The following is a 24,284-nucleotide window of genomic DNA, read 5'->3' as shown; positions in this document are numbered from 1 at the left end:
GCTCGGCATTATATCTGTCGTATCCCTGCGCACTGTCGCCTGTGCGTTCATCTGAATGTGAATCTTCTTCCACTGTGGAACACATACGTAAACAAGATGGCCGCGGCGCTCCGTCGCGGAAGTAGATGCAAGCGTCTTTGTCACATACACATGAACGTACAAACAGTCTTTATAAAAAAATTTTAAGTGTTTTTAAAATATATTGTCTTTCCAGTTTAAGTGTGATTTAATGAAGAATAGCAACCAAAAAAAATTTGATGCAGCTTGCAGGCAAGTGGTACTATTTGATCTGAACAGGTTGGCAAGCGACTCATGTGGTCCTTAGGGGGCATCTGCTGTCCGATTTAGACCACACATACACGCATAACAAAAACGTTGATATGATGTTCGGAGTCTCTGTGAATGCATCTCGCGGTCTGTCTAGTGACAGCGAGGAAGTGTTGCAATGACGAATGGACTAGAGACATTTATTTAGTTTGTTTAGAGTTGGAAATACATACAGTATATGGTGTTTGAATTGCACTGCTGCCTATGTGTTCAGGTCAGAATAAAGTTGTAAAGGAAAAAAATTAATGAAATAAATTAGTTACCGCCGTTAACGCACTACTTTTGACAGCCCTACTAAAAACTAACCCTACTAACTCTAACACATACACAGTACACATATAGCTGAATAATAAACAATAAATATAGCAACTTCTGACCAATCCATGTCGATTTCAGACTTAAAATAGTCTACAGATGTAAGCCACACCCATTTTCATACCACGCCCATTCCGGGTACAGACACGGATATAGATCATTTAGATGGGTGAACAGATACAGATACAGATAGCGGTGTACTCGCTCATCCCTAGTCATAACATTATGAAAAGATAATTTACGAAGCTTATTTAAGAATAAAGTTGAAGTATTTGGAAAATAAAAAAACAGCAAAAATGGTGAAAAAAAGAGCAAAGACCATAGATACTAATAATATGCTTTTTCATTTATATCACAAGGCTGAGATGTAGTTTTATTCTTGAAATATATATCACTTCTTAGCATATCTGCATGTTCTGGTTTACAACATACACTATCAAAGTGGCCCTTATATCCTTTTATTTTTTGGTATGTGGCCCTCGGTGGAAAAAGGTTGGACACCCCTGAACTGGAACCTTCTCTAAAAATGTATGGTTCTGACGACACTTTGGACTGGTTCTGTTCATCCAGCGTGTGTGTGTGTGTGTGTGTGTGTGTGTGTGTGTGTGTGTGTGTGTGTGTGTGTAGTACGCTGCTGATGTCATTGAGCCTTGATGCTGTCACTCTTCGCTCTTGGAAGGGTTGGATCAGAACCTTCCAGAAAGTCGTCACAAGGTGGCTTGGTTTGGAAGGTTCATCTTCCAAACCAAGCCACTGTTATTGTATAACAATTGTATAACAATAACAGTTATATTGTATAACAATATAACTCACGGTGTCACCTTACAAAGAATACTAAACTCATCACACAGCAAGTTAACACTCAAAAGTTATACCTGGAAAAATATACAAACATGTACCGAGACGAGTTTAAAATGAAAAAAGCGCTGCAATGACGTCAGCCTCCCTCTGGGCTCTGGGCTTCTTTGGCTCCTTCTGGTGGACAGAGGCAGCATTGCAGTGCCATCCATTAATCCTTCCATCCATCCAGCTTTGCTCAGATGGGAAAACTTTAAATTTGTTGGATTTTTTTCATTTTAAACTCGTAGTGATGCATGTTTGTATATTTATTAGGTATACCTTTTCAGTATGTAGTTGCTGTGTGATGAATTTAGTGTTCTTTGTAAGATGACACCGTGAGTCAGGCTGTTATATTGAGTAATGGCTTGCAATTTCCAATGGGTTGACAAGCTCGTGGTAAGTTTTTTCATAGCTCGTGATTGTCTTTTGTCAAATAAAGCTGCCTTGTATGCACGCACTCGTACGCGCCACAGTATGCCATTTTATGACATGGACATCTGCGTCTTATAGTCCAGTGAGGCTTATATATGTACAAGTCTGGTTTTTCCTCTAAATTTACTTATACAACGGAATTGTTTTGTCCTGACACAGACGCTGAGGAGTTTTCATCCACTTGCTCTCTTTCTTCCTCTGCTGACTTGTCTTTGTCTGGGTTGTCATGACAACGTATAAAAGTATTTTTTTTAAGAGGGAGTGAGAACTCTGATGACAGTTTGATGATGGAGACCTGAGATCTGACAGGACTCACAAAGGCCAAGAGATTCTAGAAGCTTTTACCCGACAGCTTGCTGTGACCTCTGTGGCCTGTTGAGGGCGCTGTCACAGTCTCCTGAGTGTACCATGCCAACATGTCATGTGATCAAGCAGACATACACGTGTGTGTGCATGTGGGTGCGTGTGCGTGTGTGTAGAAGAGAGGTGTTGATGGCTGTTAATGATATTGATGCTGATAGCATCACTCCGTATGAATGTTTCATGATGAAGATCAGCATTCAGTGCTTGTTCTCTGCAGCTTTCATCAAGGTGACTTGAAGAGGAACTTTGTTTGGAAGAAGATGAAGGTGATGGTGAGTGTGAAAAAGGTTTCCGACAGCATCAGAGGCGTAACAGAGGTGGGACAGCAGCAGTGTGAAAACCTCAATGCCAAGAGAACAAGAGTGTGGAGTTTGACACGTCTCACGTTGTGTTGTGTTGGAAGCGGTTGTCATTCATACGTCACACAGACGATGACGTCATCAGATGATCTGATTGCGTGATGTCACGTCACCATGTGAAAGCACACACAGTCACAGCACTATCCCACTTCGGTGGGTGCTGTGTGAAATTCCTTTCAAAAAAATAAAAGTCCACTGGCCGAAGAAGATATGTAGGAGAAGGTGAAGATTATAATCATCAAGATGATGAGGAAGAGTTGATGAATATGACGGTAGGTTAGATAGACTCTTCATCAAGGAACATTGGAGATCAAGTTTAGGATGAAGAAGATCAAGTTGGAGTTATTGATAATATTTGAAAATGAATTATTGGTTATTGATCCACTTGTTGAAGAAGAAGAACATGAGGATGGTGATGATAAGCATGCGCTCCTGTGCTGACGCTGTTGGCTCAACCGCCGTTTAGACAACTGTGCTCCTGCTGGTGCCTCCGGTCACATAATGTCATTGCTGTCATGTGATCGACCTTGTAGCCCCTCCTCCTTTTCAACTCCTTGTCTGGCTGACCCAAATGACCTCCTGACCTGGCCCATTGATGTGTATGGGATGCTCCTGCTGTAGCTGTCAGTCAGCCCTGATGCTGCTTGAGAGGATTAGCAGGAGGTTTACAAACATTGAATAGAGGAATTAAGTCCATTCAGCATCAGAACACGCCGGCCCAGAAAGTCCGCTTCAGGAAAGACTGAGATGGAAATAGACAAAGACGCTGAGAGTGTACTATGTGCGATCAGCAGCTCATTGTTCACAGGTTTGATTCCTAAAACATGGCAAAGCCCCCTGGCCCTACTGCCTTCATAGTGTCTTAGGGCTGTGCCTCAAATGGAATACTCAGTACACTTGAATAAGTATATGGAAATGACAGTCGCAATATTTACCCGCTTCTTCTCATTTTTCTTCTGTTCAATACTTGCTACCTCTATGGGTTGCTCTTCAGCTGCCATTACTTCAAGTTAGTCACTCCACTTCCGCTACATAGCCAAGACAGTGACTGATTGAGGATGGTAACTGCCGAACACTGCGCACAACCCATTTTGGGCATTTTGAGTGCAACGTCCGGGTGCTGACCGTGCAATCTATTTTGCCATACCTATACCATACTTACTCCCTCAAAAGACTAAATGGAAGTACGATGCGTGAACGGTTTTCATTTTTAACATCACGCCATCAAGCACTGATGGTGATGATGATGATGGTTTATGTACAGTCACCTGCGTAAACTGACTCACACACATACACACACACGCACACACAAATGCTCATGAATATTTTGTGTCACTTTTTGAGTCACTGGCAAGACACAGAGTGTGCTTTCATATCATGTTGTGTCTGACAACTCTCTCTCTCTCTCTTTCTCTCTCTCTCGCACACACACACACACACACACACGTCCCACTGGGACTTAAAGAGTGTATGTGTGTAAAGTAGGAGAAGATACAATAAAATAATCCTGCAGCTGTAAAAAAGTCAAATGTGTAAGGAACCCCTCTTACAAAGGTCAATAAAAGCATAACTGCTTTTGTGAATATTCTTTACGGCTTCTCATGTTGTGTACTGTCACCTTTTATCCATTGTTTGTTATATTAATGTTAACTGTTCATTACCTTAGCTCATAACATTATGTCTCATGTTAATGTTTATCATATTTGTTACCTTTTCAATCCTTTCATTTGTTGCTTTATTTGTCTCTTTAAAGTGTACTGTGTTGTTTACCTCGATTGTTGTGTTTTTGCGTCAAGTTGGGCGTGACTACGTTGACGTCTGGGACGTGTGGGAGGTTTTTTTGGTCCCTCAGCAGACACAAAGTAGAACATACTGTTGAGGAAGTCCTTCACCATACACACACACACACACACACACACACACACACACAAGAGTGTGAGGTCTCTTTGAAGACAGAGTCTGAGAATCACACTTCAAGATGCGTGACGTCTGTGTGTGTGTGTGTGTGTGTGTGTGTGTGTGTGTGTGTGTGTGTGTGTGTGTGTGTGTATGTGCGAGCGTGCGTGCGCCCGAGGTAAGACAGCGTCTAATATCACCTCGACATGTCGAAAGCATTTACATAGAGAGCGAAGAAGGAGGGGTAGGAACCCTTGAGAGTAAAGGAACCAAGTAACAGGGATGAGGATGAGGAGGTAAGGGATGGGGGAGGATGATGAGGAGGGGGCGTGAAGGGGGTGTGAAGGAACAAAAGAGGATTGATGTCGAAACAAACGCTGCAGTTAACAAAGTAAACTGCTGAATATTTGAATGTTCCAAAACATGCAGGGACTTTTCACAGGGAGCATCCGCCTCGCTGTTGCCATGGTTACCAGCGCTGATGCACCCCAGAGCTCCTGTTAAATTGACCTTATACTTCAGACAACAACCAATCACAGAGCAGCCCTCTTATCTTGCCGTGGTTACTTTTAGAACTACCACAAGATCATTATGCTTCCAAGACCTGGTCCTCGTTCAGTTCTTGTATGCTTGCAGGCCCTGGTCCTGATCCAATTCAGAGTCCGCATGTTGACATTCCAATGTCAGGATGTGTTGCAGCTCAGGATGCATCAGGTGCAGACTTGTGCCAACTTGTGTTTGACATCCCATAATGCTTTGTGTTCCTCAGTCTTTTCCTGTCAACTTGACAGGAGCCCTAGAGGAAGCCCAGGGTAGTCTTTTGGGTATTCAAGGAACCTGAGGGTTCCTTGAAAAGTCCTTATGGAGGTCATTCTTTGGCCTTTGAGGAGGTCGTTAGGATGGTCCTTGACGAGTCCTTGTTCAGGGTAAGCAGTCCTTTAGCAAGGTGTGGACAGTCTTTAGGGACTGATTGAGAAGTCCCTAAGGAGGTCATTAACTGGCCCTTGAGGAGGTCCTTGAGAGGTCATTAGGGTGGTCCTTTAGGGGTGCATGAGGAAGTCCTGGGCAGACTTTAGAGAGTTTTAGAAGAAATTGTTCTTCCAAAATTCCACATTGTTGTTGCTTATTTTTTTATATAATCTGCAAGGACATATAAATCACGTATGGTGTCTTTAATCCCATCAACATGATGATTTGTATCAACACATGTACTGTACATCTCTGAACCACTTTAGCACACACACACACACACACTCACACACACGCACATTTAGCTGTCCAACTTTGTGTCTGCTTTACTTCCTGACAACCTTCAAGTCTTCTCCTCCTCGATGAATTATTGATGAGTTCCTTTGCATCAGAAGAGCAACTTATTATCATACTGTGTGTGTGTGCATGTGTGTGTGTGTGTGTGTGTGTGTGTGTGTGTGCACGCAATGAGTCGCCATGGAAATGTGGATGTGGTCCACGGTGTGTGTGCGCGCGTGTGTGTGTGTGTGTGTGAGGCCTGAGGCCCCAGCATATCCCAGCATGCACTAGGGTAAGTTCAGCAGCGAGTGCTCGTTCCTCAAACAGCGGGTGGGGGAGTAGTGAGGGTTTAATGAATAGGGTGTTTGTATCAGTGCTTTTTGATATTTTAATACAAGGTCAGCGCCCCCTGCAGGCTGCTACCTTTATGAATGCTCATGGTATGTATTTACATGCACATTGGGAGAACCCTCAGTATGCATGACCCCGCCCAAACTGTCTCCAAAATGCTGTAAGTGTCCAGTAAAGTCTCACTTTGCAGACATCCTCTGTTTATTATGTCTACATCTATGCATGTGCTACAGAACCTCTGACATGAAACACAATCTATTCCAATTTAGTCACTTTTAGAAAAAGACTTTCCAATAGGAAATAATGTAAATATAAATAATGTGTTCCAGGGTCAAACAGTGGCTATTGTCACGTTTTAATATGCTTAAATGGAGTGTTTGCAACCGTTATGCGGCTGCTTAGTGGGCACTAACTTTTGAATGTGCTTCAAGCATTATAGCAGCGTCTTCCTTCTCTGAGCATGTAAGCCAGGGGTCACCAACGTGGTGCCCGCGGGCACCAGGTAGCCCCCCACGACCACATGAGGCACCCTCAAGCCTGCTTTCCATTCAGCTTTTCAGTTAATAATGTGAGAACACTAAAAAGAAATGCATTCTGAAAAGCAAAATGTGAGTTGTGGATACCAGCAAGTTCTTAATGTTCTGGTAAAACAAGCATATTCGGTTTGTTTGGGTTGAATAAGCTATAAAAATAATTGTTACAAAAATGAGTAGCTCTTGGCCATTTTCATTTTGTAAAAGTAGCTCTCACAAGAAAAAACGTTGGTGACCCCTGATGTAAGCCATGCCCCACGTTAACACACAGACATGCGCATTCTTTATGTTTGTTGTTAGCTAACGATAGCGATTTGGCAAAGATTAGCTGCTAACGTTAGCTATAATTGAATGTATAGCCTATCGTAACAACAGAATGACTCAAATAGTTGGTCGCTTCTCTGAGACTGCTTTTGTGCGTATATACGTGGCACGTGCCACAGACATTTATGTGAATATGAGAATTGCCCGAATTGAAGCTCTTGACAGTTTTTATGCAGCTTAATTTGTAATTCAGAATCAGAATCAGCTTTATTGGCCAAGTATGCTTACCCAAACAAGGAATTTGACTTCAATTGAATTGTGAAAAATCTAGACTTTTTTGTGCAGTTTGTTCTTTTATGGCGATATTGGTAAAATATGCTTGGCGGTGGTGGAGTCCTTATATTTTATGGTTGAAAAAAAAGGACCCAAAAGCTGAAGAAAATTCAAAACGCGAACACAGAGTTAATGTTTTGAGCTTTGTATGTACAGTATCTGTCAAACACTTCTTGTCTCTCCTTAGCAGGTGAGGAGGAGCAGCCATGTTGGCATCCTCTGCCCCCCCATCTCTCCTCCTTCTCTTCCTCTTCCTACCGACACCCCTCACGGCCTCAGACTCCTCGGTGCGATGGGTGAACCTGCGTGGCGCCCCCCTCTGTCACCTGCTGCTGGATGCTCAGGCAGGGCTTCTGTACGTGGGTGGGGTGGACCACTTGTACCAGCTGACCTCTGACCTGCAGCTGATGTCCCATGTGAAGACCGGCCCTCACCTGGACTCAGTTGACTGTGTTCCCCCGATCTCCCTGAAGGACTGCCCCTCAGCCAAGCCCACCAGCAACCACAACAAGCTGCTGCTACTAGAAGCTGGGCAGGGCACAGAACCTGGCAGTCTGATAGTCTGTGGCTCGCTCTACTACGGCATCTGTGAAAAAAGGTAAGTTGGTGTGGCCTCATACCTTCTGCATGTGGACCGGTCTTGGCTCTGACTCAGCCTGGTCTGGTCTGTCGCAGGAGTCTGTCCAACATTTCCCAGCTGGTCTACCAGTCGTCGAACCCCTTGGACAATCAGTTCGTTGCCGCAAATGACCCCTTTGTCTCCACCGTGGGCATTGTGCTCACCACGGGGGGCGGAGCCAGTGGACAGACGCTGCGTTTCATGCTGGTGGGGCGGGGCTATACCAGCAAGGGTTTCCCATTCGACATCCCGCCCATCACGACACGCCGTCTCTACCCGGTTGTGCCTCCTCACCGCGCCTTCGTTCAGGAGGAGGAGCTTGGCAGACTGTTCATCGGCAGCTACTCCAAGTACGACACCCACTTCATTAAAGTGGTCGCCCTCGACGACCACGTCTACTTTCTCTTCTCACGGGTGGCAGAGCGCTATAGGGCAGAGTACCGTACCTATGTCTCCCGCCTCTGCATCTCTGACCGCAAGTTCTACTCGTATGTGGAAGTGCCACTGCTCTGCCATGGGGGCTACAACCTGGCCAGGGGGGCGTGGCTCGGGCGTCGCTCAGGGAAGCCCGCACTCTTCGTTACCATGACGGCGGGGTGGGCATCTACATCCATGGCGACAGATAACTCAGCTCTGTGCGTTTACGGTATGGCAGAGCTGGACGCCATGATAAAGGCAGCGAAGGAGTCATGCTACACCAGAGGAGGGCACGGGGTCAAAGGGCAGGAAGAGGCCTACATCGCATACAGCCGATCGTATAATTGTCTCAATCTCCCCAAGGTAAACAACATCACGACTACGTCATAATTTCACACAACTTTATTGATTTCACTGAGCGCTGCAGATATGATATACCATAAATTCCGGTGTATAAGCCGCATGTATCCACGTCATAGAATGACATATTGTAGCACGCACGTGTCTGTGAAGACCATGCAGCTCTTTATTTGACAGGAGTCTATCATGAACTATGAAAAAACCCACGATGAGCTTGTCAACCCATTGGAAATTGCAGGAGGTCATTACTCAATATAATAGACTGACTCACAGTTTCATCTTAAACTCATCACACAGCAACTTAACACTCAAAAGGTACCTAGGAAATATACATCACATGTACCAATACAAGTTTAAAATAACAAACAGCAGCTATTTTAACATCTACCCGTAATGCATTACTGCCAGAAGAGCAGTTCATTGGAGGACAAGCAACATAGATGGATGGTGCTGCAGTGCTGCATCTGACCACCAGAGGGGGCCAGAGGAGCCCGGAGCACAGAGCCCAGAAGGAGGCTGATGTCATTGCAGCAGCCCAATGAATGCGTTGTTCAGACGCAATACCTGATGGGAAAATTTTAAAATGTTTTTTTTTCATTTTAAATTTGCATTGGTACATGTTTGTATATTTCTGAGGTATGCTTTGGAGTGTTAGGTTTCTGTGTGATTAATTTAGTGTTGTTCTCAGTAAGATGACACAGTGAGTCAGACTGTTATGTTGTAATAACAATGGCCTCCTCTGATTTCCAGTGGGTTGACAAGCTTGTTGTGAGTGCACCAATAGCTCTTGATTGGCTCCTGCCAAAGACTGACCTACCGTTTCCTCACAGACACGTAAGCGGCACAGTATTTAAACAATTATTAGTAGTTATGAAGTACAGGAGATGTCACAAGATTAGAATTTAGCCACAGATTAGAGCCATCGCTGTATAAAACGTAGGGTTCAAAGTTTAAGAAAAAAGTAGCGGCTTATACACCGGAATTTACGGTATGTCATTGACATCAAGGGACAATCATTTCCAGCATGCACTGGGATGAGGGCGCGGCCTAAAAAAGTCTGAAAGGTTTGTCAGCGAATATGACAACTTGCATGTATGAAACTGCTGTGATGTCATCGCAGATTACAAGATGTTTAGTGACCTTAATACTGTGTGTGTGTGTGTGTGTGTGTGTGGATTACAGTTGATAGCTTCAGCAGCTGGAATCATCAGCAGACAGCTGTCATTCAAACACAGCTGGAAGGATCTGATTTGACCCACATAACACACACACACACACACACAGTGTGTGGGCCGACCCTGCAGGGCCATGTGCGTCTAGTAACGTTAATTAAGAACAACTCTTACGAGGACAGTGTTAATGAGAAAAGCTCCTAGAAGGACAAGATGATCTATGTTATGTGATGATCTATGTTATCTAGTTCTACTGTCGACTGGGGCATTCAAGTTCATTTCCTTGATCCCTGAGTGTGGAAAATTAGTCAACAATGAATTGATTATTGATCTTAAAGGGACTCCTCAGCTTTTGATGCTACAACACACAGGCAAGTTATATATATTATTTTAATGTTAAATGAAATTATAGCTTTCAATTTTGAATTTTTAAGATGATGACGACCGCCATTAGGTCGCATGACTTTCCTCAAACTTGTCCGCTGTCACAGGCGTCCGTCTCCCAGTGTCCGTGTGGGTGTGAGCACACGCCCAATCCCATCGCCAGCGTCAATTCTCTTGTAGCCACACCTGCCTTCACCGCCACCACCCAGCTGACTGCCGTCGCCACAACAACAGAGACTGGACACACGGTGGCGTTTGTGGGGGACCGTGAGGGACGACTGCACAAGGTGACACGCCTGAGCGAACTGGTTTGTTAGCGTTTTTAGCTGCACACATGCAGCACAACGTGCTATTTGGACATGTGACCTTCTTTCCTAAACGAGTCAGAGCATCTTCATCTTGGCGTGATAGCTGCCACTCCACAGGAAGCAGCACAGCTGAAATAGACTATCTTAATGAAGAAAAATATCTGTTTCTAATCTTTTTGTCAAGTCTTATTCAGTTTAAACTAAAAAAAGTGCTATGTGGTTAGGCTTTGATTCAGATTGGAACCAGTTTTAGCAGCAGTTTTAATATGCTTTCTGTATATCTCAGTATGTGGTTATGTAAAATCAGCTAAAAGAACAAAATGTAAGCATGCCAGATGTTCTCATTAAGCCTTGAAGGTCTTGTTCAGCTCCAGCACCACTTGGTGGAGACTGCTGGTCATCTTGTTGATGCTTGAGTATTGAATCTCATGCGTCTCAGGTTCTGGTACGGTCAGACGGGTCAGGCGAGGTATACGGGAGTGTGCTGGTGGACAGTGGCAGTCCGGTCAGCACAGACCTCCTATTGGACGCCAGCCAGCAGAACCTCTTTGTGCTCACCAGTAACAGGGTGAGAAGCGTAATTTTGCAGAGGCCGCCATCTTGCTCACCTGTCTTCTTCTTCCTAAACTTACTGGTATGTCTCTTAGCTGTCCAAAGTTCCTGTGTCATCATGTCAGACCAACACAGACTGCCAGTCCTGTCTGGCCACCAAGGACCTGTACTGTGGCTGGTGTGTCCTGGAGGGAAGGTATTGATGTCTTGTGGATTATGTCACTCTGAATAACCAATTACAAGTGTTCCTCGATTTACGGGGTTCAGCGTTATGACGTTTTGTGGTTACATACTCATTGACATAGATAATTATTCTTGTACAAAAAGAAAAGGAGAACTTGTTACGTGTGCGCGGCGGCGTAACAGGTAGTTGCGTTGCTATACTGAGAGGAAGGACAACATTACTTTTGTTCTTTTTAGTAAACTGTGTACGTTCAGCCTTTATTATTGTCTCCCAAGGCAGTGAAGCAGATTAGTCTGGTGAAAGTGCGTAAAAGAAAATTAATGTGAATGTAAAATTAGACATTGTTTGCTAGAGAAATTGCTTAGTGTAGAAATCAACATTGCCTGCAGGCCCGTTCCAAGCTGCTGAAACATGACGATCATCATGAAGGATAAAGATGGTATTCTTGAACATGTGAAAAGATCGTCTACTATAAAATGGACAGTGATAACTGTCAGCTTACCCGCAGCGTAATGGTCTCACTATTGAGACTTCCTCTTTCGAATAAGCCTGTCTCTCACTCCTTGCAACACCCCGCGGCATGCAGGACAACCACAGGGATTAAAGTAAGGAGTTTTGTTTTTTCATTTCATTATTGTATTTAAAATTGTTATGAATGTATTTTATACAGGTATGTCTTTCATGTGTTTAATGTATAAGGTATAATTTAGGTATGGTATCCAACTCACACCAAAACTCCCCTTACGTCACAGCACTGGTTCTCAATTATTTTCTGTCATGTCCCCACTGGGGGACAGAAATGTTTTCACGGCCCCCAATTTGAAATATTATTGAGAAACTGATAATATCTATTTATTTATCTGCATTGTACAGACTGAACTCGCAACTGAAACCAGCGAAATGGAGAGCAGTGAAGCATACAAGCGTATTTAAGAGTCAAATTGCATGCGGAGTACAACAAACTCATATATGTTGGCAGGTCTGCACTAATATTGAAAGCCCTCTCTGCCTCTCATGCCCCATCGGGGGGGCATGATGAGCCTTCCCCACTATTTGAGAAGCACAGTCTAGGAACAGAACTCATACATAACAGGAGGACAACCTGTCAACCTCTTGTGGCCACTAGAGGAAGTGCATCTTAAACCTCAATCTTTGTTTGGCTCAGATGTTCCCGTCAACACGAGTGTGAGCGCCACCTTCAGGCCAACCACTGGATCTGGAGCTTCGACTCGTCGAAGCAGTGCATGATAGTGCAGAGCGTGCAGCCCGCCAATCAGAGCAAAGATGAGCAGACTCAGGTAACTAAGACAGGAAGTGATGATTCATGACCGCAGCAAAATCATCCTGGTCTTGTCTCCTAGGTAACACTGTCGCTGGCCCAGCTTCCCGTCCTCTCGGCGACAGAGTCTCTCTCCTGTGTCTTTAATCATCTCCCACCTCAGCCAGCCTTCATCACCGGGATCAGCATCACCTGTCAATCACCTGCGCCTGAACTCCTCCCACCGCTGCCCACAGGAAGTGGTGAGTCCAGACATCTGACTCTGAGAGATGCTCATGTGACGAACTCTCTCTGCTTCCTCATCCACGTGTTACAGATCACATGATTCTGCCTGTGCTGCTGACGTTTGGTCACGTGACCATCACAACAGCCAACATGACCTTCTATGACTGTGGAGCCGTCAGCCGCCTCAATCAAACCTCCCAGTAAGACGCACGGTGGCGTGGTACAACTCACACGCTAGATTTCATAGCACGATGATGATGATGATGGTGATGTGTTCCAGGTGTCTAGCGTGTGTTGACAGCATGTGGAAGTGTAACTGGTGTCCTCTGGACCAACAATGTACTCACAGAGACACCTGTCCTAACCAACACATCATCCTCAACCAGAGAGTGAGCCTGTTCTCCCGTTTTTGCCTACCTGTCTTTCTCCTGTCTGTCTCTGAACCTGTCTGTCTGCCAGCAGGAGTCTCCGGGTCCAGGTCAGTGTCCTCTGGTCTTCGGTCTTCAGAGTTCCGCCTTAGTTCCCGTGGGCTTGACGAGCAGAGTGGTTCTGAAGGCTCAGAACCTGCACGTCTACAAGGTGAGAGGAAGGCTGTCAATCAGAGACTGTGAATGAAATCACGGGAAGAAGTGTCCATCACCAGACAACCGAGAAACAACACTGTGTGTGTGTATGCAGGACGAGGCTCAGTATGTGTGTGTGGTGGACATCGAGGGTGTCCAAGTCAACCTAACAGCAGATGTCCAGAAAACACACGACAACACACACACTTTCACCTGCAGCCCCCACCAGGTAACACACACATACACATGCAAATTAGGGTGGCACTTTGAAATATATATTTTAAATCACGCTGCGGTACCAGCTGAGAAAACTCACTGTGCAAATTTTTTCTGAAATCAGAACATATCTAGAGGTGGCCCTCGGGCCTTGAAGAATTAGAAAATATGCATTTTCTAATGAAATCAGTACAGTCTATCACAGCAGGGAACAAAAAAATCTATGGATATTGGAGGTTACAAATGTCTTGATTCATCTATCCAAATACTATTCTTACTCAGAATAAAATATGATTGGACAGAACAAATGGAAAATTATAATTCAGTGTGATTGAAAAAAATGCAAATTTTGGCATTATTGCACTTTTTATGGTGTGGTCAGTATTCCAATAAAATAATGAGATTGATGCTTTGAGTCTGTCATGAACAGTAACCATGGTTAACATCTCAAAATTGTCGTCTCAACCATCATATTCATGAATTCATGAATTTAACGTCGAGGTGTGAACGATACAAGCAGTTGACTGCAATGCATGTGTCTTGACTGAAAATGGATACTACAACTCCATCAAATCTGTATTTGATTGGAACGTCTTTGCCTGAGTTACCATCATACCAGCAAGTTCTCTGCAACTTCCTCTGCCTTCACAAGGAGCAAAGACTCACAGTACGATTCACCAGCCATCAAGGTGTGGTGGCAATAATAAAATGAAATTTTAATTAAATGAATAATAACAAATTAGAAATTGACTTGTGGGACTGGTATACCAGTCAGATTGGAGAGGAACATCTACTGTACTCGGACAAAATCCCTCTGAGAAGATGAAACATTCCAAAAGACTATGTCATCAATGATAGGCCTGAGATGGGCATAGCTCTATCCAGGAGTTCAACAAAACACTGTCAACAGTTTCTCCCCCTTGTAGTCGGTGAACATCGATGGCTGTTCCTATCTGCCACCAAGAGGACAATTACGGCCAATATGAAAGATAACATGGACAATAGACAGTGAATATCACTGAATAAGACTGACATTTCAATGGAATACACTCACATATCTTGTTATCTCTCATTTGTGATGCTATCTCTGCAGATTGTTCCTATTGTGGTCAAATATCACCAATGTACTTGCAGACCCCTTTTTCTTGTCATGAGTAAAACTGGCAGCCCTCTTTTTGTTTGTATAGGGATAATAGTAAAAGTTGACATTTTGGGAAGTTTGAATATTTCTTCATTAGGAAAGCATTTCATACATAGGTGGTTAAATTATATATAGACCCCCACGTGCACAACCACATACACACACACACACATTGACCTAATATGGTATATGATTCCATCAATAAGTTGATTGGAACCGTACCATAAAAAGTGCAACAATGCCAAAAATCAGTTTTGCATTTGTTCTGTCGAATCATATTTTATTCTGAGTAACCATAGTATGTGGACAAATTAATCAAGACACGAATCGGAGGGGGGTGGGAGGTAGGGGGCACCTCTTAATGAAAGAAAAAAAAATGCACAGTGAGTTTTTTCCATAAATGGCACAGATTGAGCATGTAGTTTGGTGTGATTTTAAAAACAATTCAGGGCCACTCTTGTGCACATGTACACACACTGATGTGTACACTGTTGATACTTGCTATAGTTTGACTACGCTGTCAGTCAGCTGGTTTATTCAGCAGCCATCTTCCTGAGGACAGGAACCAGACGCATCGATGCTTTACCTGGTCTTCAATGTAAGAGCATCACCTGTGTGCGTGTGTGCGTGTATGTGTGCACACATGCTGATGTGTTACCTGTGCTCTCCAGTGCAGTTGTACAACTGCTCAGTTGGCCAGTCAGATTGTTCTCAGTGTTGGGTGGTCCCTAAGGAGTACGGCTGTGTATGGTGCACAGGAAGCACGGCCCCGAGCTGTGTCTACAACCAAACCTGCAACGGCATTCCCGCAGACACATGCCCACCCCCTGAGATCACGCAGGTGACCGATCCACCTGTCACACTTTTCCTCACACTGGTTGACATGGAAACAGTCAAAGTGTCCGTCTGCAGGTGCACCCCTTGTCTGGTCCTCTGGAGGGCGGAGTGTTGGTGACCATTAGTGGCTCCAACCTGGGAATGAGCTACCACGATGTGGTGGGTGGAGTCACAGTGGCAGGTGTGCAGTGCCCTCTCCAACCTGAAGAGTACAAAATATCCACCAGGTACACACACACACACACACACACACGCAAACACAGACAAAGTAGTTATTACATGTGTGTTTGCAACAGTTTGTTCTGACTGTGTTTGGGTGTGTGCCCCTTCAGGGTTGTGTGTATGCTGCAGGCCAGCCAGAAGCAGAGGGCAGGGCCTGTCCTCGTTACCACAGGAAAAGGCCCACCAGGAACGTCCGCCATGAACTTCAACTATCAGGTGAGAAGAAGTTTGGTTTTCCATGTTCTTTTTAAAATATACAGTTTGGCTGAAGGAGCAAAGACTTGAGAACATGTTTGTCTTCAGGACCCACGCATTCTGAGTCTACTTCCTGACAAAGGTCCACTTTCTGGAGGGACCAGGTTGACAATCAAAGGACGACAGCTGTCGACGGGCCAGACGTCCCACCTGAATGTCTTCCTGGGAACACAACCCTGCTACATGTTTGTGTTGCTCTCACTTCCTGGTCCTACTTTATATTCCTACTTCTGGTTGTATTCTAGCCCTACTTTGCAGTTGGACGACTACATAGCACAATGTTTATGACCTATTCTATTAATTTCTTTCTACACTGTACTCCAGATGTAATTCCTAGTATGATTCCTGCTTATGTTTTATTTTTCTTCGTTCCTTCCTTCAATCTCTTGTATTCTTTGTCCCCATTTATTTATTCCTACTGTGCTATGCTCCCTGGTAGTCTGACATGATCTTGTGTGTGGTCCTATGTGTCGTCAGAGTGGAGGAGGTCAGCGACAGTCAGCTGGTTTGTCAGACTCTTGCCAGAAATCAAACCGGCAAAGTTCCAATTCGGGTTTTGTTCAGTAAGGCGGAGCGTTCCATTCCCAATGTGACGTTCCGCTATGTGGATGACCCTGTCATTACGGATGCCTCGCCCGCAGAGAGTTTCTATGCGTAAGGAGAACCTCACAGCAGCCATCGATACATCTGTGACATGTGACCTGACGGTGACTTTGTCCTCAGAGGGGGGCGGGTCATCTTGGTAAGTGGCAGAAATCTTGATGTGGTGCAACAGCCAATCATGTCCGTGTGGGTGGAGCCTGTGGACGTACAGAGGGTGAGACGTAGAAAACGACTGGCTCTTCTCAGTGCCAGACAGCAGGTGGTCGTCAACACCATGGAGACGGTGAGCGAGACAATAAGACAAGAGCTTACGCACCTGTCTCATTCTCTATCTGTCTCTCTGTCTCACAGGTGTCCGAGCACTGCTCTGTCCTGTCTCCCTCTCAGATGACCTGCCCGACCCCATCAGTCCCCCCAGAGGTCAAAGTGAAGGGTGTCTGGTTCCAGATGGACAACGTGCGAGTCCGTTATGAGAGCATCAAGGTACTCATCTGTCCCTCCAGCTGTCTCATTCTTCCTCAGCTCTAGAGAATCAAGTCTATCTTCCTCTCAGGGCAAAAGATTCACGTACCATCCCAATCCTCGGCTCTTCCCTCTCAACCGAGAAGCTCCAGACGCTCCATATTACTTTAAAGCTGGCGGCGTGCTCGCTGTGGAGGTGAAGTGACATCTCATGCAATGGACACACATTGTCTCTGCATCACTGTCTGGCCTAAAATGTACCTCTATGCTGTTGCCATGGCAATGTCTACCAGGGCGAGGACTTGACACGCGCAATGTCCAGACAAGAGGTGACAGTTCTGCTGGGAGACCAGGAATGTGAGGTAAAGACATTGGACAGCACTCACCTGTACTGTGAGCCTCCTGAGGTCCAGCCAATGAGTGTGGACGACAGCAGCAGGCTGCCTCGCCTCCAAGTAAGTTTTGATGAATGCGGTGGGATGGTCCAAGTGTTCCTAGTAAAGCAGCATGTGTGTTTGTTTGTCCAAGGTGCTGATGGGACACCTGCAGGTGGACTTGGGAATGGTTCAGTACGATAGCGACCTTCTGATGCTTCCCATCCCATTAGCTGCTCAGATCAGTTTGGGGGCGGGAGCGGCTGTCATCCTCCTGTCAGTACTCGTCGTGATCCTCATGTACAGGTGAGCAAGCTGCAGACTAGCATTCAGGGTTAGGGTTAGTGTCTGGGAAGTCTGAAGATGTTTGTGCTGTAGGAGGAAGAGCAAGCAAGCCCTCAGAGACTACAAGAAGGTTCTGTTACAGTTGGAAACGTTGGAGATCAATGTGGGCGATCAATGTCGCAAAGAATTCACAGGTAAGCAAAAACTTTATCTTGGTTTGGTTTGTTTGTGCGAAAACCTTGGATATTCTTTTAACAAGCTGCTGTTTGCTGGTCGTCTTTCCCGTGTAGACCTGATGACGGAAATGATGGACCTGAGCAGCGACGTGGGAGGACCAGGTCTTCCCCTGCTGGACTATCGCACATACGCAGAGAGAGTTTTCTTCCCAGGCCACCAGGCGGCGCCTCTGAGTCGGCACCTGGACCTACCAGAGTTCAGGAGACAGACGGTGGAACAGGGTCTCCAGCAGCTGAACAACCTGCTCAACAATAGGCTCTTCCTAACCAGGGTGGGTGTGGCCATGGGCTGGGTAAGGCGGATTGCAACAGCTAACGTCTATTTCCTGTCTGTCCCTCAGTTTATCCACACGCTAGAGGCCCAGCAGGGCTTCTCCCAGCGTGACCGCGGTTACGTGGCCAGTCTGCTGACCATGGCGCTGCATGACAAGCTGGAATACTTCACCGAAGTCATGAAGAGTTTACTGCAGGATCTGGTCCAGCAGTACGTTGCCAAGAACCCCAAACTCATGCTAAGAAGGTACACGAAATGAAAGCATCTGAACTTAGATATGATATTTGGACTGTTGTCCAGGATGTCTCAAACCAAACAAGTCCTTTTTGACATGTTCAGTTTCAGATTGTTTGTCCTGACCTCTGTCCCCCACTGTTGTTTCAGGACAGAGACGGTTGTCGAGAAGATGTTGACAAACTGGATGTCCATCTGTCTCTACTCCTTCCTCAAGGTGAATGTCTGTCTCTGTCTTATATGACGTGTCTCTGCCTGCCTTGTCTGATGTCTATCTGTCCTATCTGCCATATCTCGTCTATCCTAACCACAGTCACGTGTTGAGGTTTATGGCTGGTGAGGCACTGGCTCCTTTAGAGTTTTTTACGTTAATACAGGTTGCTCATCAAGAGGATAACAAAAACATTTGTGTTCTGACCTTTTATTTGTACAGGTATATGAAGTACATTCTGATACTTTGTTGTAAAAGTCTCATCACCCCTGGTGAGTTTGGGTATATAATAGCAGTCAAATTAATTAATTCATTCAGCAGAGCATAAAAATATATTGAATGCATTTGATTTTCTGCTAGCTAGTGCTCGTGCTGAAAAAACGCATGCCCTCGCCCCTTCAGGATGCCGCGGTACTGCCTCGGCAGTACCATTCCTCGGAAGTGCCTCCCCTATGACATTTCTATGTATTTTATTGTCTGATTAGCAAAAATAATGACATCACACTTACATTAAACAGGCTGTACAAAGTCATGGTGTATAATAAATGTTTCTGCAACATTATATTATTGTCGACATGCTGATAAACATAAACTGGCAGTCGCCATGATTCAACTCAGTGTGCACTCAAGACCTCAGGTTTCTTCCCTGTATTTGATCAGGAAATCTGCAAATTGAACTATTTTTACTTAAGAAAATGTTCAAAATGGTTGGACTCATACAGTAATTACATTTATAATACAGTTTAATGTTAATGTTAAATTATTATTTCTTTTATTATTTTAAATTTTGATGGCTCGGCCTCACCTGCCTCCCCTGATCGCACGCCACTGCCTAACCACCATGTCTCTGTCTGTTCTATTGTGTAGGAGGTGGCAGGCGAGCCCCTCTACATGCTGTACAGGGCCATAAAGTATCAGGTGGACAAAGGTCCAGTGGATGCAGTGACAGGAAAAGCTAAGAGGACGCTCAATGACAGCCACCTGCTTCGTGAGGACATCGACTACTGTGCTGTGGTAACCCTGGCGACACACACACACATACAGGTACATGATGAGAGTGCACAGTGTGTTAAGTGTACAGTATGTGTGTGAGTTCAGACTCTGACAGTGCTGGTGAAGAATGGCGCTGAAGTTCAACCTTGTCCCGTCAAAGTGCTCGACACGGACACCATCACACAGGTACCGGTCTGTCTTGTCCTCACTTATCTTGTCCTCACACGTCTAACTGCCTGCTGTGTTCAGGTGAAGGACAAGATCCTGGACCAGGTCTACAGAGGAGCTGCTTTCTCTCAAAGACCAGCGGCTGACAACTTGGATTTAGGTAAACACCCTTCTCACCTGCCAGTGAGAGCTTTGATTGACAGCCGGTTCTGACTGTGGCTTGACCGGCAGAGTGGCGTTCTGGTCAGGCGGGTCACCTGACGCTGTCGGACGATGATGTCACAGCCGTGGTTCAAGGTCGCTGGAAAAGACTCAACACGTTGCAGCACTACAAGGTAGCTACCGCCAATACGGCCTCGTAGTGGTCCTCTGAATGCTGGCCTGGTTCTCCTGACCTTGTCTCCTGGCTCTTCAGGTTCCAGACGGAGCTACGGTTGCTCTCGTCCCACGGTCCCAGAGTTCCAGTGGCACTCGTGTCAACCAGGTGTTTCAGACTGGAGAAAGTAAGAGCCTTGCCTCGCTTTAGAACCTGTGAGAAGTGGAACCATAAAAAAGAGCATCTTGCCTCCGTAGAAACGCCGATGCTGGAGAGTGAAGAAGAGGAGGGCCTTCGACTGTGGCATCTGGTGAAAAGCAGTGAAGACTCCGAAATTCCCAAACACAGAAAGAGCAGCATGAGGGAGAGAGAGAGGGCAAAGGCTATACCTGAGATATACCTGACCAGACTGTTGTCCATGAAGGTAACGCCAGTAGAAACAATGAGATGTACTGCTAAACTGCTGTCCATAAAAGTAACATAATGATGTATTGTTGGGTTGCAACCGTGTGACCTTGAGGCAGTCCACGTCACTTCGGGTCTTCACTTGGGGGGGCAAGCTGTCAATATACCACCATTCAGTTACTACAGAGATGCACAGATACCATTGTAAAGGTTTTGAGCTGATTATACAATCCAGATATATAAAAAATAGCTCAACGTGATTGAGTGGTTGAATACATTCTTAAGAAGAAACAGACTTTTCTCAAGATATAAATTTTCACAACATCACTGAAGTTGACATTTCAATCTGTCTGGTGGTCCAGACTTCCTTTTACACTCCCAAAGAATGAAAGAACTGCAAACTTCTTTACATTTGGTTGGGTTGTCGAATTAGGCGCTACTGCCATGAAAGACAATGTTGGACTTATTTGTGAAGGGGTAAGTACCATATTTGATGGATGTTGATGCATGTGTGAGATCTTTGTTTAGAGTCTGTTGTCAAGCAGACTCTAGAGCAGGGGTAGGGAACCTATGGCTCGGGAGCCAGATGTGGCTCTTTTGATGACTGCATCTGGCTCTCAGACATTTCTTAACACCATAAAATGTGTTTATTTTAGTTTGTTTTCCTGACATTTTAAAGTAAAACATTACAGAAACAGAAACATTACAAAATTCAAAATATGCATTGTAATGCATTTTAACCCATCCATTTTTTTTTCTAGCGCAATTCCAGCTCTCCTTCCCATGTTTTCCGTGTCAGACACCAAAACTTGATTATTATTGGGGTTGTCCCTCCTTTAATCAAACCTTCTTTAATCAAATAGTCAGCTAGCTAATTGTGAAGAGACAACCCTTTTGATGAAAAAGGAAAAGAAAGAAAGATACGGAGTAGGTCACAAAACCATGCAGCACCAGAAGTTGCATTAATGGTAAAAAGTTATTTATTATTGGTTAGCTTCAATATAACAACATTATTGCAAAGAATACATTCAGAGACTGATATTCTAAAATTGCTAGTATTCCTTAAATACTGTATACACACATTTGGTTGTATTCGGTGTAAATATGATATGGCTCTCACGGAAATACATTTTAAAATATGTGGCTTTCATGGCTCTCTTAGCCAAAAAGGTTCCCGACCCCTGCTCTAGAGTCTACACTCTAGACCAGGGGTGCTCACACTTTTTTAGCCTGAGAGCTACTTTTAAAATGACCAAGTCCCAAAGATCTACCTACTGCTATAAATATAGAAAGTATATATATTTACTATATTTATTAAAAAATAAATGAGTAGGTATTTATGTACGTTATACATGCATATCAGGAGTGCATGCACTTTCTCAGCATGCAAGTACCAATCAAAATGATCTACCTCTTTCTATAAAACATATAACATATACAAAATGTAACCAGTAAACTCTGAAATTCTATTGGAAATATTAATGATTACTATTTCACATTCACATTTTCAAAGTTTACAGGTAATCAAAGTAGTTGCTATCATAATTCACTTCGATAATGAAATAAAGATAATTACACATAACTCCTAAATAGTTGTGTACATAACCTGAGTACTGGTAATATGTCAGTCAAATTAGCTATGTAACGTTCATTAGGGCACACAGTTCATGTATTACATCCAGTTAGCATTTGCTATCAAACATTACCGATATACAAGAATTTAAAATTATTATGCAAAAGACAATGCAGCCGAAGTCAAGGCAACATATTGAAAAGGTTTCACCAATGGGCAAATTTTTAATTTCATCATGAAATAATAGTTTAAGAAGCGAACGTGTAGAAAACACTGATTTTTGTAGGAGAGTTCATGACGCCAATTAAAGCCAGTAAACAATGCACTTTTTCTACGTAACTAGCCGCTACAAGTGAACAGATAACTTTAGTTATAGATATAAACATCTTACCGCTGAGTTAGTTCATCCATAATCACAATAATAAAGATGAAATTGCATCTTCGTGTGTAGCTTGAAACGCTGCGGGGGAGCAAGCGCGAATCAGGAGGGGACCTTAATGTCAGCTGACTGATGTCATATGACAACAACAAAGTGACGTTTACGTGATCTACCCAAACTACCTTGGCGATCTACCGGTAGCTCGCAATCCCTGCTCTAGACTCTTCTCAAATATTTTGCTCTCATCTAAAATTCGGCATCTGCAGTTGCTTTAACGTTATTTTGCCTCAATGTTGAGTTTGATTTTTTTTGTGTGTGTTTAATCCCTGCTTTCCAGCAAATTTTGATTTTGTGGCAAGCAAAGGTTTTGCTACAATTTCTTTTCTAAAATGAGCTGATTGTTGTCTTCAGACATTTTCAAGTCTTCTGTTGCTTTGTTGCTGTCACAAATTGGGTACATACTGTATATTTTTTTATAAAGGCAATTTTTGCTGTGTTTCTCATTTTCATGAGCATTTTGGAGCAACAATATTTGAACTTTGGTTTTAGTATCAATTTTGCTTGTTGTGGGTCACTGCAAACTCAAGCATGTTCATACTCAGATCGTCTCAATGAGAGACACAGGTTCAGCAGCCACCTTTCTCTGAATTTTTTGGTTGTTTCATTAACTTTTTCCCTTAATGACTATCCTTGAGGATCTTTCTAGTAACTTTTTCCAAAATCCCTATTTGAATGATTTCCACATACGAGAACAGTGCAAGTATGTGTCATTGTCGCTCTGACTTAAGGTACTAAGCCACTTGTTGTGCCCCGTTTGTTTGAGCCCGTGACGACATCAACCAGACGTGACGTCATGTGCAGCTAGGGTTGGGCATCGTTTATTGGAAAGATCCACTTCCAGAAAAAGATATGTGATGTTACACATATTGGTATCGGTTGATATCGGAATCGGAAATTGAGGGTTGGGCAATATCGGCATGTCAGTTATTGGCAAAAAAGTCAATATCGGACATCCCTAATGAAAGTGTTTGCCCCCTTCCTGATTTTTAAAATTATTTTTGCATGTTTGTCACACTTAAATGTTTCAGATCATCAAACATACACGTATACAGTAAGTATTAGTCAATGACAACACAACTGACTACAAAATGCATTTAAATGAAACTTTATTATTAAGGGAGAAAACCTACATGGCCCTGTGTAAAAAAAAATGATTGCCACCTAAACCTAATAACTGGACCACCCGTAGCAGCAACAACCGCAATCAAGCGTTTGCGATAACTTGCTTAGGAATTTTGGCCCACTCATCAGAATTATTGTAATTCAGCCACACTGGAGGGTTTTCCAGCATGAAGCGTCTTTCTAAGGCTATGCCACAGCATTTCAATAGGATTCAGGTCAGGACTTTGACTAGTCCACTCCCAAGTGTTCATTTTGTTTTTCTTCAGCCATTCAGAGGTGGACTTTCTGGTGTGTTTTGGATCATTCTCCTGCTGTAGAACCCAAGTTGGTTTCAGCTTGAGGTCACGAACAGATGGCCGGACATTCTCCTTCAGGATTTTTTGGTAGACAGCTAAATTCATGGTTTCATTTATCACAGCAGGTCTTCAAGGTCCTGAAGCAGTAAAACAGCCCCAGACCATCACACTACCACCACCATATATTACTGTTGGTGTGGTGTTCTTCTTCTGAAATGCGGCGTTACTTTTATGCCAGCTGTAATGGGACACACACCTTCCAAAAAGTTCAACTTTTGTCTCATCAGACCACAAAGTA

General features: G+C 44.1%; 1 protein-coding gene across 6 annotated transcripts in view; it reads left to right on the top strand.

Annotated features, from left to right (window-relative positions):
• Positions 1–24,284, top strand: part of plxnb3 (plexin B3) — a 70,931-nt gene that overhangs the window by 34,713 nt on the left and 11,934 nt on the right. For 3 of the 6 annotated variants that reach the window (XM_054788391.1, XM_054790103.1, XM_054792598.1), the window contains 32 exons: positions 7,449–7,859; positions 7,937–8,660; positions 10,321–10,500; positions 10,961–11,089; positions 11,169–11,269; positions 12,423–12,555; positions 12,619–12,778; positions 12,853–12,961; positions 13,042–13,150; positions 13,224–13,340; positions 13,440–13,553; positions 15,189–15,279; positions 15,353–15,522; positions 15,594–15,745; positions 15,851–15,956; positions 16,044–16,180; positions 16,473–16,649; positions 16,719–16,881; positions 16,950–17,081; positions 17,152–17,256; positions 17,354–17,515; positions 17,589–17,740; positions 17,813–17,913; positions 18,010–18,227; positions 18,297–18,475; positions 18,614–18,680; positions 19,542–19,688; positions 19,773–19,853; positions 19,917–19,995; positions 20,067–20,170; positions 20,251–20,338; positions 20,409–20,575. In XM_054788391.1, coding sequence (XP_054644366.1) covers positions 7,468–7,859; positions 7,937–8,660; positions 10,321–10,500; positions 10,961–11,089; positions 11,169–11,269; positions 12,423–12,555; positions 12,619–12,778; positions 12,853–12,961; positions 13,042–13,150; positions 13,224–13,340; positions 13,440–13,553; positions 15,189–15,279; positions 15,353–15,522; positions 15,594–15,745; positions 15,851–15,956; positions 16,044–16,180; positions 16,473–16,649; positions 16,719–16,881; positions 16,950–17,081; positions 17,152–17,256; positions 17,354–17,515; positions 17,589–17,740; positions 17,813–17,913; positions 18,010–18,227; positions 18,297–18,475; positions 18,614–18,680; positions 19,542–19,688; positions 19,773–19,853; positions 19,917–19,995; positions 20,067–20,170; positions 20,251–20,338; positions 20,409–20,575 — 5,046 coding nt within the window. In that variant the 5' untranslated portion in view covers positions 7,449–7,467. Of the gene's footprint in view, positions 1–1,564; positions 2,550–7,448; positions 7,860–7,936; positions 8,661–10,320; positions 10,501–10,960; positions 11,090–11,168; positions 11,270–12,422; positions 12,556–12,618; positions 12,779–12,852; positions 12,962–13,041; positions 13,151–13,223; positions 13,341–13,439; positions 13,554–15,188; positions 15,280–15,352; positions 15,523–15,593; positions 15,746–15,850; positions 15,957–16,043; positions 16,181–16,472; positions 16,650–16,718; positions 16,882–16,949; positions 17,082–17,151; positions 17,257–17,353; positions 17,516–17,588; positions 17,741–17,812; positions 17,914–18,009; positions 18,228–18,296; positions 18,476–18,613; positions 18,681–19,541; positions 19,689–19,772; positions 19,854–19,916; positions 19,996–20,066; positions 20,171–20,250; positions 20,339–20,408; positions 20,576–24,284 lie in introns of those variants that run through there. The other 3 variants (XM_054790931.1, XM_054789252.1, XM_054791753.1) reach the window with 2 other exon arrangements.

This window comes from Dunckerocampus dactyliophorus, chromosome 1, assembly GCF_027744805.1.
Source record: "Dunckerocampus dactyliophorus isolate RoL2022-P2 chromosome 1, RoL_Ddac_1.1, whole genome shotgun sequence".
NCBI lineage: Eukaryota > Metazoa > Chordata > Actinopteri > Syngnathiformes > Syngnathidae > Dunckerocampus > Dunckerocampus dactyliophorus.
This window is presented reverse-complemented; position numbering and strand designations above follow the sequence as displayed.